Below are 16,113 nucleotides of genomic sequence, written 5' to 3'. Positions count from 1 at the left end.
AAGCATGAAGTGCTCTAAAATGTCCTGGTCGACAGCTGTGTTGACTGTGGACTTTGTAAAAGACAATGGACCCACACCAGAAAATGACATAGATCCCCAAACCATTACTGACTGTGAAAATTTCACACTGAACTTTACACAGCTTGACTTTTGTTGATTTGGATTTGTAATGTTTTTGTCTTTCTTCCGTAATCATCAAAATAGAAACAAATAAAGGCTTTAAATATTTCGCTTTTGTGTGTGGTGAACAAATATAACATACGGGTTGCACTTTATAAACAAATGATTGAATTGAATAGACTTTCCCTCGATATTCCTAATTAGTAGAAAAACATGATATCCTTGGGGGACGCGCCAGAAGTTTACTTTTCATACTCAATTGTAATTTTCAGAATACAAGCGACAGCTACTAATGTGCATGTAGTGACCATCATTAACACAAAATAGTCCATCTTAGTGGTTTGAAAGGGTTTGTACAAAATGTCCATGGGAACACGTTCACTCTATCAGTGGATCACAGCGGAGACATGTCCAATCCGATGGCGAGGCTAACTAATCTCATCACTGCACTTCATTTCCTTCTGGGAAAAAAACCACGGAAGCTGCCGACTTGCTCTCCATTCCACCAGGTTCTCATGGAATGAAAGTCTTGTGCAAATTACGTGACGTGACATTTATCTCAGCCACGGTGTCGCTTATTCATGTTGACAAATCAATTTGGTTCCCCCCTATGTACTTATTTAACTCACCATCGCTTAAAATAAGTGAGGCCTCGCTGCATGCGGGCATTCCATTTGTCTTTTCCCTTTACAGCCCTATGGTAGACGCATAAATAACCAGCTTGTGATGCCAGCAGTTTCCCTCCAGTGAAATTCATATTTCCTGCAAGCTCTAATGTTACATCATATGATTAAACATGGATGGAGAGAGGCCGGGAAAAACGGTCTGACTTTAGAACACTTCTTTAAAAATGTAGATAGCATTCGATTTAGATACAATGCGGATAGGATTGAATGTGATTCTTCTTCTCCTAATTGGTCCAACGTTTGACAGGGAACAGGTTGGGCAGCGCACATTTGTTTAGCTCGGCTCACTTGAGGAAGCATCTCTATATTTATCCTTCTGCCATTACTGTCGAAACTCGCATACCGTTAGGGGACCTTAAACAATATCAGCCTGCGTACCAACCATAAGTGTTGGTACTGCAAAAATCATTTGTTATAAACACGTACAGTACTTGTCGCGGCCTTGCCTGGCAGATAGTTATTTCTTGCAGGCGCAGTGTTGACACTGTTTTGAAAATGTTGCAAATAATCCAAAGCTAACGTTTATCTTTGCGAGGTTTCCTGTCAGGAAGTGTATGCTGCAAGGATATAGGATAAATAAATGTACAAAAAAATGGCTCGGATTGAAACAAACTCCCCAAAAACAAAGTCAGCATTTCAGAGGCAAGTTCCGTGTGGCCCCTGCAGTCTCTCATGCTTTTTTCCTCCCATCTTAAGTGGAGTAGAGTTTCGGAGTGGGCCCTGTCAGTCTTAGACAAATACAATCTTGCGATAACCTTGACGCGCAGTGCCGACAAGCCAAGTCAGCTCCTTGCCTCGGCCTCCCCCCAAATTTGTTTGGAATTGTCAAATCGCCGGGAATTTTAATGCACCAGCTGAATGTCACAGTACCTCGAGAGTGTAGAATTCATTTAGGAACTGCTAACAGAATCCAGCTGGCGCTCCTCGCGCGGAGCAGTGTGAAGGATCGATTTCCAACCGTCACAGTTTATACAAACGTGCTTCCGTACTGTATACGTTTTGCTGCCATCCACTCGGAATTGTGGGGAGTCATATGAAGAATTTTTTTTTTTTTCTTTCCTCCTCGCCCTCTCCTCAGCACTGACCTAGCACAAGCCACAAGTCTATTTGATTGTCAGAATATGTACCTAATTCGTCTCGCTCTTTGCAGTAGCTGACCATGTACGGTGTTAATGCAGCGCCGTGTGCGCCTCTGATGTTTTTCTTGCCCCCCCACACGTTGGTCCGCGTGATTTCCTTTTGTGTTGCACCGTGCACCAGTGCAACATTTCTGTGTGCGACCGTGTGAGGAATTTGTGTTATTTGCTGTGAACACAGCTCATAATGGCGCATTGAAATCAGAGCCGCCCCTCCAGGCTTCTGCACATGGCACGCTCCGCCCGCCTCCGATGATTACACCTTTGCCTCCAGGGCCCCAACCACCATGCACTGACAAGAATGCCATTGATCCACCCGAAAAGAATCAAATAAATTAATTTGGTCTTCTCGCAGCTGTAAATTGGTCACGGTCCTTTGATGTCATTCAACGAAAAGACTTCACAAAAAAGAGGCGTAATGTTCTGGAAAACGGATTTGTCTTTTTCTTTTTTGCTCAGCAGTGCACCATATGTCAGTGTGTTGGAGTTAAATGTTAGGTCTTTTGTGGGGGTGGAATTCATCTTTCCACACTTTCACATACACACATGAACTTGTGTTTTTTTCCTTATCTGTATCTTTGCGTGCTGGGGTAATTTTTTTTCAACCAAAGCACTGTGAGTCACCGTCACATATCCAGTGTCATGGTAAATGATAAAAAAAAAAAAGGCTAATGTTGTGTTGAAAACTCTTTTGGCTACCACAAAGCTTGACATATGTCCACTCACAATGACACATATCCGGGTGAGTTTGGTTGATTTTTCCGCAAAGTCACATTGAGTTTAGGCCAAGCCTGTAAATTCTGTCACTGCACTCCTCAAATCGACACAGGTTCTTTTATATGTCTCAAGGTGTGTGTTAAAGAAATATATCAAAATATATCACAGCATCTGAAAAATTGTCTTCTCATAAAAAGCCTCGGTGCCAAATTGGACCTACGTGATGAAAGAAAGTTCACTTTGCTCCGAAAAGGAATCACTGTGCTGCGTGTCTTCCAAGGTCACACGGCAGATTTTCATTTTGAAGAGCTCTAGATTTGTTGGTTTGTTGCACACAAAAAAAAAAAATCTGTTTTATCATTCCACCTTCAGATGGTGATTGTTCGAACATTTAATTTACATCCGTTCGGAGCTAATCGGATTGAGATGGTGACCCTAACCCCTTAATAAGCAGTCAGTGTACAGTGCTCAAGTTAGTTAGTAGAAGAGTCAAAACATCATTTAGGCCTCCATTCTTTAAGAGCAGTCGTTTTTTTTCTCTCTCTCTTTTTTTTATTTTCCATCTAAAACATGGTCTCATTTTCTCACCTGCCTGTTTTATGAGATGTTGTACCTCTGATCTGGCTAATCCTGCTATCTTGTAAGGTAAATCAATATGTGCTCTCCAATAGTGATTCCAAAGTATTGCAATGTAACACAGTGGGAATTGATGCCAAGATACAACATGGACTTATGCCAGCAAAACATCATAGAGGGGAAGATGCAGTCGATCCTGGTTAACCATGAATGGTTCACCAGTTTCGATAGGATGAAAAATACAAATGCACCATCTCAAGAAATGTGAACGTTACAAAACATAAAGTATCTGCAGTTATGTAACAATTGGCCTTTAAAAAGTCATTTCCCATGAGTTACATGAATGTGTGTAATACACGTTTTTTTTTTTAATTGAACGACTAAAATAATTGAGGTGTATTTTTCTTAAATTGTCTGAGGTTTTTTTTTTTTAACCTTTTTCGCATGTCAGTACTAATAAGTCAAAGAGCAATAAAGTAGGATGAAGATAGAAGTTTAAAAAAGGGCCTGATCTTGTAAAAATCAATATCAACCTCAAACTACCTCCACGGACCAACATTCAACTCGCGAGTGTGAAATGTAAATTATTTGCATCAAGTTGCATTCCGATGCTACAAGGTTGAAAGTCCAAAGTCGGAAAGTGTGTATGAGTTCCTGTTGTCTCTAACAGACTCTTGTGGCTATCCTGGGAACATTTGGAGCTTTCACTTTCTGATGATGTATCACTTTGGGGATTTTGATCTCATTCGGCCTCAGTGGAATGTTTTCTTTTGAAATGTTTTCGCAGCTTGCGCATATATGTACTCTACCTATTTTTTTTCCCCTATATCATCTTCTTTCCCTCTGCTGTCTACTTCTTCTTCTCCCTTTCTTTTGCCTGTCAACGTTCACTCCTGTGTTTCCTCTCATTCTTTTAACACTCTCCCTCGCCTATACACCCCCCCCCCCCCCTGTTTTCCACTACTTCATTAGAGTGAAAACAAATGAGTTAGCCCAGGTCGGGAAACAGAAGGGAGCAAACTCGCAAAGTCAGCATGAATGTAGACTAGTAAAATAATGACACTGACTAGTGCTGGGACCATCGGGAACCGTTCTCTTGAGTTGTCACCTTAATGGGTTTGATGAAGGAGGGAGATAAAAAGTCAAATGAGGTGGCAAAGGGAGTAGTCAAAAGACAGAAATCAAGCCAAAGTACATTGAAGTAAAAGGAAACGATAGAGTATGAGCTGACTCTTCCCCCTTAAGTGTTTTGCGTAAGCACTTTGGAAGTATGCTGCCATTACCTGAACGGAGGCGGAGCAGTGTTTTGGGAACAGGTATGAGCATATCTGCCCTCTTTTCTTTCCCAGATGGGGAAACCAGACAGACCTTGTTAAAAGAGCAGACATCCCAATCAATATGGTTGTTCCAGTGGAGCATCCAGCTGCCAGGGACTCCACACAGATAGGCACGGCATAGCAATTTGCAGACATAAACAAGGACCTAATTGTTCGGGGCCTGGAGGTTTGCAGTGAGGAAAACAAAGATGAAGCATTGTAAAGAGTTAGAAGCCATTTCAACTCTCGTTTAGGAAATGAGAGTTAGGCGAAACTTTCTCTGATGAGTGTTGTTATTGTGAACAGCAGGGGTGCCGAGTATTAGGCTTGTGAAAGGAAGGGAATTAGAGCAAAGGTAGTGAATTTGGAAGATGGGCTCTTCGCTTTCCTATTTTCCGACACTTTTTTTTTTTTTTTTTTTTTCCCCCCCCCACAGACTTCACAGTTTGACGCAGTCATTTGCCATTTATGATTTTCGGCGTAATCTTTGAGTTTCATCCTGCACAGAGGAACTGTATTGATTGTCGGTCTTAACTGAAGCCTCCTCCTGATCATCCAGTCATTTCCTTTCTAAAGGGCAAGCGCAGGGAGGGTGAAATAAAGTGAGACAGGGTTCACGGGGATTCTCAGAATTGCCCTTCAACAAATACCGTCCAGAACCTCTCCTGACCCACGTGCACACCCTTGTAGTCCCTCCACTGCATTTCTCTTTGAGCTAATGCGAGGACATTCAAGGTTGTCGGGATGTTTCTTTCTGCCCACATCATTTATTCATTCAATTAAGCTTTTTCCTTCTCAGGCACCTCATTTTCTTCTTCATCCGTCGCTGTATACTCATCTCCATAGAGGCCAACATAATCTCATGGAGTCGTGGCCAGAAAGGAGACACAGCTCAGTGTGGTTAGGATTCTTGCCAGTCTCGATTTGGTCCAGGACAATAACTGAAGTTTGCCTTGTTTCAGACAAGAGGCGGCAGGCAACCGTAGACTACCAATGTCGTGTCCTACTGCGCCGGTGATGAATTAGCTTTTTAATGCTGATGGCCATACCAGTCCCCCTCTGGAAACAGTGTCCGTACATATTTCATACATCCAGGGGGGTTGCGAGAAACTTTTCAGGCAAGCAACTTGTCAGCCTTCGTTTGATTCCTTGCATTATGAATGGCTGTCTAGAGGCAACAAGATGTGCGTGCCAAAAAAGTTTGAATATAACCCGTGACTGCTTGGCTAACATTTGGAAAAGGGAACAGTTTAACTCAAAAGCGCTCGGAACATAAAGCGCTCGGAACACGAGTGGGAATGCGTGACTTGAGGTTTTTTTTTGGTTTTTTTTCTTCTTCATTTGATCATCTCGCATTCATCAGGTGGACTCATCAAAATATTGACACAATAATGATTGCAGCCCACCTTGTTTTAACTTTGACTGGTCCAATCTAATCAGAGCTCTCCTCCCTCTAAAGAGACACCATGAATTTTTTATCATGGCGTCTCTTTGTACGGCGAGGGTCGATTTGTCCTTGTTCTTTATTTACTCCAGAGAACGAGCCATTCCTTCGAGGTAAAAATTAAACAGTAGCTCTGTCTTTAAGAAATTCCATTTATGTCCGACCTCACTAAGCCTCCATGGGATTTTTGCTCCTGGATCACTTTTTTATGCTCCGTCTTAGTTTACGGCATTCAAGAGGCTGGTTACGACCCAGTGCCAATCACATCAGTGTGGCAGGCCAAAAACAACATGTGACCACACCTTCCTGTATCTGTGATTTTAATGTTGCTGTCAACATCCATCGTATGTGCTGTGTTGTACTTTTACTGCAATTTAATATGACTATATGTATTTTAGCATGATCATGAGCCTCAAGTTTTGTTATGAAATGTTGAACCCAGTTGAATCAAGTCGTGGTCAAAACAAACCCAAAGTCAACATGTACGTGTATGAATAGGATCTGACAGCAATCAGATGGTTGGTTTTGGTTAATAGAAGCCAAATGGACATATCGCGACCTCTTCTTTGTCATACATGACATCATACACGCACATGTGAAAAGTCATTTTTCTTCATTTTAGCAGGCATTTTGTGTATGTTTCGACCTTTTGTCTTTGAATATTTTTTAAATACAGATAACGAGCTTTTTTGTTTGTTTTTTTAACTTCACTCCAAATGCTGGCAGTGATGTCGTTACGCATCTAATTTGTTTGCTGGAGGCTGTGCCGCTGTGGGAACGCATGAGTCGTTCTTGGATTCTGTGTGAAACGCAGGCGAAGTCTCTTATGCAGCAATTTTGCAGAAACCATGTGAAAGATACCATGGTTTTAATCCTCTAGAGTTATGGATTTCTTTTTTCTTTTAAATCAACTTAATAAGGGATTGAACTTTGCCTTAGCCACATTCCATTTGTTACGATTGTCACATGTGAAGGGGTAGTGGTTTTACAAACCTGTGCTCCAGAAGCTCTTTCTTCCACCCTGGTCAGTTGAGCCTCTGTTGCCGCTTTGCGGTTCAGCTACTGTCTGATATTGTGCAGGGCTCTGGGTGTGAGTGGTCCCAGATCCTGGCTGTCCCAAGTAGCACCTGACCTGCGTTTTAACAGCACATTCACAGCCATTGTTGTGAGGCTCGCTCAGCCTTCTGTGACGAAACCAGAATCAAAATCCAAAATTTAGACTTTTCCAAACAACCCCCACACCAACACACCAAGACTTAATATATCCAAGAACTACGTAAACTCTGGGCAACATTTTTGTCTATCTTTAGATGGTTTTCCATCAACCCCCCCTCCCCTTATCTAAAACAAAGAACTATCTTTTCATTTGTCCCGTCACTGATTTGGAAAGCCTTCAACTGGGGCTTTCCCGCTTAGCAGCTTAGAGAAAGCTATAAATCTGACCCGTTTAAAGGCAGACAGGCAACAAAGACTTGCACAATGCACAATCTGCTCCCTAAACTGGCTTCTTAAACATTTACCCCCAAATGTACTTACTGGTTGACTAATGCACTCCCTGCATTGAAGTCAGCAGAGGCCAGGGGGTATTCGTCTCTCTTTATTAGCCCAGGGCTAACAATAGCTGCCAGGCGGCTCAGGAAGATGAACTGAAACAAATAAAAATATGATGAATGATGAAATAAGAACAGTATCACTTTGGCATTAGGTGCTGGGACTGACACTTTGCCTATTGGCGGTCAGGTTGACATCACTAGTCGGGCAGTACAACTTTGCACTTGATTTCAAATCCAATCTACCTCACTTTGCACAATAGACAGTGTAGTCTAAAGTTGCTCTAAATGAGAAGAACATTGGGAACAGGAAGGACGGTTGTGTTGGTGCAAGTGTGCCCTTAAGGTATGAGTCCATTTTTATGCATGCTCGTGTTCAGTAGTGAGCAAAATGGAATTGAGGGGGCTTTTATGAGGACTGTGTAAAACTGAAAATGACTAAAGACAGTGTCGCCTTTACATAAAACTTGCAAATCACTTGAAAACTTGAAATCACAACAAAGCAACCCAAAATGTTATTGTTGGTTGTGTCATGCGAACTTGCCATTATCTTCAAGGCTATTCTCAGCACAATGAAAGCGCTCGTACAATGAGGTGCTTGATTGAAAACATAATGGATTCCGTAAAAGCAGTACCCTTGACACTGAGGTAGCATCCAAACTGAGATCCCTGCATGTGGTCTCAGCTTGAGCTTGACCTTTTAACATGCCACAGAAACCAGTGACAGCTGTAATTTTCATACTGAACAAAGTGGCCCCGAGTACTTACGAGTATGTAAAGGAGGCATCGTCCCTATTGCTGCGGGGGGAAAATGTGCTTCACTAACAAGATTCAACCAAAAAAAGCCAATAATAGCGTTGAAGTACATCAATATCAATAGCGACTGCACAGCTGTTTCTACTACATGGGTTTGTTTTTGTTCTCATAGTCAAATAACCATTTAGACCAGCTCAATTTGTGCTTGAAATGTTTCTATTTAGATGCATGTTGTGTGGTTCACCGCAGCCTTGTGTAACATTATAAAGTATGTGTTTGCATTGAAAAGTAGTCTTTTGCGATTACTGCTCAATGCAAATTCATAGATGAATACAAAAAGGGCAATATCATTTGGAAAACCATTTTTCACCTCTTCACTGAATATCTAATTCCTAATTCTCCTATTTCCTAAGCCCTCGATCCATTTTACAGCATTTTTCAGAGCACTGGGACGCTGGCTAATATGATATGCAACTTTGTGTTTGTGTATCCGATTATCGATTATATTTAGGGCCGTGTTCTTCTTTTTCCCTGTGAGAATGTATACCGCTGCTACATTAGTCAGCTTTATGACGTTTTACTGCAGCAACCATCCGGGCAACATCCGGCATTTTTGCTAAATGTACGTTTTATGTGGTGATGGAGTGCATATACATCAGGAAGAGTCTTAAAAGAACTACGAGATTGCATAGGGAGGAGATTGCTTCTGGGTAGAGGTCATTTCAGAAAGGAGGCGTCCATCACCTTGAAAGAAGATGGAGGTGCGCTTTTTGCCTACCAGGCCTTGACGAGCCTTTTTGTTCCATCCGTCTCGTAAACTCTGACAACATCACATTTCCCATCAGTACGCATTATGCCACACTCAGATCTACGTGCTGCAGCTTTGAAGTTAAAATGGGGGAAAATAGCATAAGTATAGGCCTCGCTCCAGATAGCCGTGGCTATGCTCCCAGATGCCTGAGTAGGGATCTGCTGTATCATGTGTCTTTCCTTCAGACTTGGCAGCAGAATTTGAAGGACTGTACAGTACGGGATCACAAAAAAAAAAAATCCCTGTTAGAGACATGCACCAGAGAACCCTATTACTTTGGTTTTTGGCTTGAAGTTGCCAAGCAACAAAATATCACAGAGAGCACTTTCGCCCAGTAACAAAATTGAAAATCAGCTGAGTCATCATTTTCTAAGAGAGTCAGTGCAATAAGATGCTAGCCTCTGCCACACATAACAATCATTATTTATTTTATTTTATTTTAATTTTTTTACAGCCTTCACATCTGAACTATATTAGCTTTGGACTACAAACAACCAAACATCAGATCTTATTCTGCCTACCCGTAAGCCATTTAAGATTCAGCCATTTAACGTTTCAAGTGGCTTAAGATAGTTCTTTCGTTGACTTGTGTAGAATGTTTAGATTTTTCAATGATCATTCATTTTCAAAACTCACTATTCATTTCAACAATATGCAGAAAATATGTTCTATCACATCAACGTAATTATTTTTATATAATGGTTCTATTATATTACAGGTTTTGTGTTTCGCTGCCATCTTTGTGCTCCGGATACGCAAAGGAGACAAACATAGCGAACATAGTTCCTAAGCCTCATGACTACTGCATGTGTAACAAATGCAAGGCATTTACTTCATGACTTGAGGCAATACCAGAAGTCCTTTGTGATGACATATTTCTTGCACCTCTGCTGAAGAAACCGTTGGTAGGCTTGCGACGTGTGGTCTCTCGGAAGCACCGTAGACGCACTGCTTCAAAATGCACGTGCTTCCATTTTAGGATTATTACACATCATTATACATCTTCTTAGGAAGTGTGTGTGGTTCTATGTGTGGTTCTATGTGCCCCCCCCCCCCAGTAGCACTGATGAAAAATGATGCCGCCCTCCAGCATTTAAGTCTCCTATCCCTGATATATGGGCTGTATTGGGGTGCATCGGCACACAAAAGTCACGATTCCGTTCAGTTCGATACTTAAGTGTTACGGTTCAATATTTTTGGGGGAGGGCAATCAAAAAACAATTGCAATGTAAATTGGACTGAAAAAAATCAACAATGGAACATGCCACTTCAATTTAGCAATACCTATTTGAAATTAAATGAATGAATGAGTTCTTTATTTCAAGTGTGTGGAAATGAAAGAAATGAACAAATAAACAGAAAAAAGTTAAGATAAAAGAAAATACACAGTTTAAATAAAATTAGATTGCACATATTCGGAAACGAGCAGGAAGACGTAAAGCTTATTTACCCCTATCCCTTCCTTATAACCTGATGTACTTTTTATAATATAGACACCGACTATAGTACCACAATAACAGCAATAATAATAATTGGTACGATATGTTGATATATACTGATAATAATTAAAAGTTGTCATTGTAAGTTGTGTACATAACATAACTAACGCAGTAATACAAAACATGTCTAATGAACAGTGGAAATGAATAGAATTGTATAATTAAAAACTGTGAAACTCTAATAAAATCCTAAACTTTGGTCAAAAGAGCTTTCGACAGCAAACACTAGTGTGTGACATAATTACATTTTCAGACTTGTGTTTTTAGCGCCATTGCACTTCCATCAACATTTACTGTCTGAAACCAGCAATTAGTGAAACCATTCAGAGTTTTGATTTGGAGGCGTTACGTGGGAGTCTTGTTTGCAGTGAACATTAATGAATGTTATGGCCTCCCATCAGTTTGACATGTCTATTCTTCAGATGTGTTTGAATTGTAATTAAGCCCTGATTAACAAGCTAGAAGGCTTTTCAGGACTATAGTATAATATCTTATGACTGCAATCAGGGCGTTGTCATGTGAGCTGCTAATGAGGCTCAGCCAATTGTCATAATAAACCAAACCTCTTTGGCTGATGTTAGGATTCAGCCTTACGCCTCACTTGTGTTGCTTTTTCCATCTCTCCATTACTGCGGCATAATAAAGACAGTTGCTTTATTTGATTAATGGGATCCAAGTGGCTTCACATCAATGACGAGCTCAGTGAAAATTCAAGACATCCAAACCCGTGTCCAAAAGTTGGAAAGAAAAGCTTTAATTATTCGTTGTTGAAATGTAATCGTGTTTTCTTTTTTTCCCGATTTTCCCACACAATATGACATGACAAATGACATCTAGTTTCTTGAGAATCAATAAGGTTCAGGTTTTAATAAAAGTTGGCCCATCAGCACAGAAAGACATTTGACCTTAGCAACCTCGCCGATCGCAGTGTAATATTATTACTCAGAATCAATGGGAATCCTGGTATGAAAAGTGCTTGAAATCACAACGCAGAATTAATAGCTTTAAACAGCCACCTTTATTGAGAAACGTGGTTAAAACACGTCTCAACACTTTACTCATTCAAACAAAGTGAGTTTGTCTCAGATCATCAGCGCATTGTGCTTTTTGCTTTACAATACAAGACAATACAATACAATTTTATTTATATAGCGCATTTCATAACAGACAATGTGAGTGGGCGAGCTAGTTCAGTTCTGGCACAGAAGGCACAAATACATCATGCAGTATCATTTCGAGCGTGAGTATTTTAATGAAAATATGTCATATACCAAGTTGCTGGAAAAGCTTGAAATTTCATCTGAAAATTGTGTTTATTTGACTTTGGAAAGGGGGTCCAAACCCTGCCGACAGTCGACAGAACGTACAGTGTGCGGCACTTTTTTTGGGGGGGGGGCATGTATTCCTAACATTCAAGTGCCTCTAATCATACCAAGCCAACTCCAGCTTCTGGCGTCACTCCAGAAACCACGCCCATGAAAGGCACACGTCCAACAGACGACGACTCCAGTATGTAAATAACGCGTCGCTTAAGTTCTGAAAATAGGTTATTTATGTACATTTTACATCTTTTATCGTGTTTTATAACATATGGTGGTATTTGGGGGGGGGGGGGGTGGCAATCTTTTTTGTAACTTTTTTTTAATATATAGTTCTGATGAAATGAACACAGCCAAAACATTCATTGAGACCCATCCATTTTTTTTAATGCTTTTGGCCGGTGAGAAAGTGTCCACCATTTTGTGTGATGCTTTGGTAAAAACGAATGACTGTATGCTCAACGCGTATGAGTGTTTATACATGATTTCCCCTGGAAAGTGTCTCGCTCGCGGGTGGGCAGGGGTTGGTTCTGGGTGGGTTACGGCCTAACCCCTCGAGGTCTCGAGGGTTCCAGTGCCTCTGCTCTTTGTCAGCTCCTCACAGTGTTCCTTCTTCTCGCTGATTTTCTGACTGACACAGAGCTGATGTGCTAATTTTTAGCTGGCGAGCGCATGAAGGCTTCATTAGAACCATACTACCAAACCATTTACTGCATAGTGTGCAACTGGGACCCAGATCAATGTCTTTTGGCTTGCAACCGCTAACATAGTCATGACTTGTACTCCAATGCGACTTATATATGTTTTTTTCTTCTGTATTATGCATTTTATGGCTGGTGCGACTTGTACTCCGGAGCGACGTATAGTCCAGAAAATACGGTATTAGAAAGAACTCTCAGAATGATGCAGCGCAATTGTACAGCACTGAAAACAACAACCACATATTTATTTATGTATTTATGTATGTATTTATTTATTTCAGGGGATTAAGGGGTTCTTGGTGAAGTGGTGCGCTCCACTGAATGGCGATACCTTTGTAATCAAAACAGCATCTTTGTGTTTTAAAGATTTGTTTTACAGCTCTCTAATCTCATTAGATTGCGCCAGTGTACCGGATAAACTGTTCAAGGAATACAAATTCGTAACAACTGCAACAGAATTGAGGAAAAATAAAGTCCTTTATTAAATGGCTACCAAGAAGAAGTCAATAATGAACTTGCATCACGAACAAACTGCTAAATTTGAATGCCATCTCTTATCACTGCTGGTTGCTATGTTTGCAGGTGAACGAGGAGACAGTGGAGAGGCTGGTGGTCCAGTACCCTCACATTGTATTCAGCACGGTAATGCAGGACTGCAAGAGAACCCTGGAGAGAGCTTATCAGATGGGCTGGAGCCCAAGTGCTTCCAACGCCTTGTAGCTGTGGCTGGAATATGCACATACGCATAATCACACACAGACACACACACACTCACACACATTTTGAACAAAATAGCCATTTTTGTCCCAAACATTGACACACGTGCACCATATTTCCAGCTCAGTCCTATTTGATTTTCATTTACTGTTCAAACATGCATGTGGACACAGACACACACACACACACACACACAAACCCATACACACGCACACACACTCTATGAACTCTTCCATTAACCGAATGAAGCCCATCATCCTCAAGTCAAAAAGCAACAAGCAGCCGAGGCAGTCAAGCTACACGCGATAGCTCACCGGGCTCAAAGATTTGCGAACCTTGCGCATTGAAATCGGGCAGAGCGGACGCTGAGCGAGAAAGATGGCGGTTTAGAAGAGAACAATTATCCCGCCAAGTCGAGTCTAGCGACGCGTTCACTTCCTCCGAGGCGACGCCCAGTGCGGACGACGGCCACGACAACAACAACAACGTCCTCCTCCGGCTCGAAGCCGCCGAGACTTGGGCGCTCGCTTGAGGCTTTTTGACAAATGTGTGATGTTTATCTTGACTTTCTTGCTCGTGCAGTTTCGTGTGAAGGGATTTGTGGATTTCTGTGTGTTTAGATGGTTGTCGAGGCTACATGTCAACGTTGTCCTGATGCGGCGCACGCGAGCTTGGGCTGTGGCCCAATCCTCCTTCCCTCCCAGGCGATTGAATAGCAGGAAACCACATTGATTATTTCTCCAAAAGTGCATGATTACATCGAGATTGGCATCTGACAGACTGTCTGAAAATGATCTCAGATTGGTCTGAACTTCTCTGCATGACGTGGGAACAATGCTTTCGTTTTATTCACATGAGTTCTACAGAAAGCAGGACAAAAGTATTATAGTCTCATATTTTGGGATTACAGTGGAACCTCTAAACTCAAACGCAATCCAGTGAATGACTAGACTTGAATTTGGGAGTCCAAAAACAAAAATGAATTGAATCAATCCGTTTGTGGATATAACTGAATCCGTTTTTCAAAGCAGTTGTTAACCTGTGTTAACAGCAGAGATGGCCGCAATAATCAAGTCACGCTTGAGTTCTCTGGATTGTGGGATTGATTGTCGATTACTTGCGTCTTGAAGCCACTGAAGCAAAATGGAGCGCGCGACTCGCCTGCAACCAGCAGAGGCGCTGTCTGAACTGTGTTGCAATCATTCTGCTCAATATCGCACCCCAAATACGGCGGGATTGCTCACCTGCGTCTCTTTTGAGGGCAATCGCAGTAGATAATGGCTAGATTGATTATTTTGGGCCAAGTAAATTCCTAATTACCATTAGAACGTAAAACAGGCCCAACATTCAACATTAACTGCTAACAAGTAACAGAGATGAGATTCCAATGTACCCTTTATTCTTTTGTCGTCGCCTGTTTTTTACTGAGCAGCCAGGACAAACACGCGTGTACACTTTTCCTATGGCAGAGTAAAGCAAGCATAATTCGATTTTCAAAATCGAAACGCATTTAGGAGTGCAAAGTTCTTGAATGCTCACTGAGTGCAGAATTGTTCAGATGCTCACTGAGCTAAGCCTAGTATTTATTTATTTTATTTTTTTTCAGTATTGCGGCATCTCGTGCGATGAAGTTCTGAAAATCTCGGTCTAATTCTGGATTGTTGGACTTCAGAGGTTTCACTGTACACACCGAAAGCGCCACGAAGGAAATGCCTTAACCAAATGCCACTCGATGAATTCAGTCAACCGATCAATTGTTGAAAGAATATTTATCGTTCCCTAGTTTATCAAATATCATATCGCCCCCATTGTATGGCCAGATATATTCATATACATGGGGTTTACTTACTAGTGTTATATCCATTATGAGCATATACTTGTAACATTAGCTATGTAGCAATTCAGCGCGTGATTTCCTCGTAGCGATAGAGGACATAAAGTTGGTAGTGGAGAATGGATTACTGTTCATCAAATAAGTGGAGTTGAAAGTGCAGACAAGCAGGGTATTTTTCTATGGCGTGAACCAGCATTGGCCTCGGCCTCCTCACCAACTAGTCATCCAGCTAGCATCGATAGCTTTTTTTTTTTTTTTTTCGGAGTATAATAATGTACAGTACAATGAGGTTTGAATACAGCAACACTTTGTAAAGCGTAAGATTTCACACAACTAAGAAGGTGATTTTCCCCTTGTCAGGATTTGTAGACGAAGCAGTGGCAGGGCTGCTCCCTGTGTCTGTTTTTGTTTTTTGTAATCCCCCTCCAAACTTTCTCCTTTGCTAGATGTTGACATACTTGATTCTTGATTTGTTAAGGCAAGCGTAAATGACTGGATTTGAATCGAGATGAATAAAACACTACAACTTCAAATACCGCCCCCCCCCACCCATCCCTGTTCTCTTTTACATGTGTGAAATTGAGGTGGCGCGGAATATCTAAAACAGCGGGAAAATGTTGTTCCTCTCATTTTTCATAAAGTGGAGACAGCGCTTGGCTGCAGCCTTCCCTTGACTCGATACCTCAGTTCCAATTTTCGACCCTAACGAGCGTGATGGGCGACACGGTAACATTAGGATTCAGTGAGAACGCACATGTTAGCAGATAAAATGCTAATGAGGACACCAACATGTTGCCCATCACATCCAAAGGTCACTCAATGTACAAACGGGACTGAACAAACTTACTTTGGGGAAAAAAAAAAAAAAAAGAATTCTTTTCTACACAAACACGAGAGCTTTTTTGGAAGTGCTTTGACATTCTTCCTAACC

The 16,113-nt window shown here is 41.4% G+C and overlaps 1 protein-coding gene across 1 annotated transcript in view; it reads left to right on the top strand.

The window, feature by feature from the left end:
* fbxl17 (F-box and leucine-rich repeat protein 17) overlaps nt 1-15,715 on the top strand; it is a 213,925-nt gene extending 198,210 nt beyond the window's left edge. The window contains exon 11 of the mRNA XM_086031766.1: nt 13,214-15,715. Within this exon, the coding sequence (XP_085887892.1) occupies nt 13,214-13,351 (138 nt within the window). The 3' untranslated portion in view covers nt 13,352-15,715. The remainder of the gene's footprint in view (nt 1-13,213) is intronic.
* Nucleotides 15,716-16,113: the final 398 nt, after the last annotated feature.

This window comes from Filicampus tigris, chromosome 5, assembly GCF_054856515.1.
Source record: "Filicampus tigris isolate MCC_2025a chromosome 5, RoL_Ftig_1.0, whole genome shotgun sequence".
NCBI classification, from domain to species: Eukaryota; Metazoa; Chordata; class Actinopteri; order Syngnathiformes; family Syngnathidae; genus Filicampus; species Filicampus tigris.
This window is presented reverse-complemented; position numbering and strand designations above follow the sequence as displayed.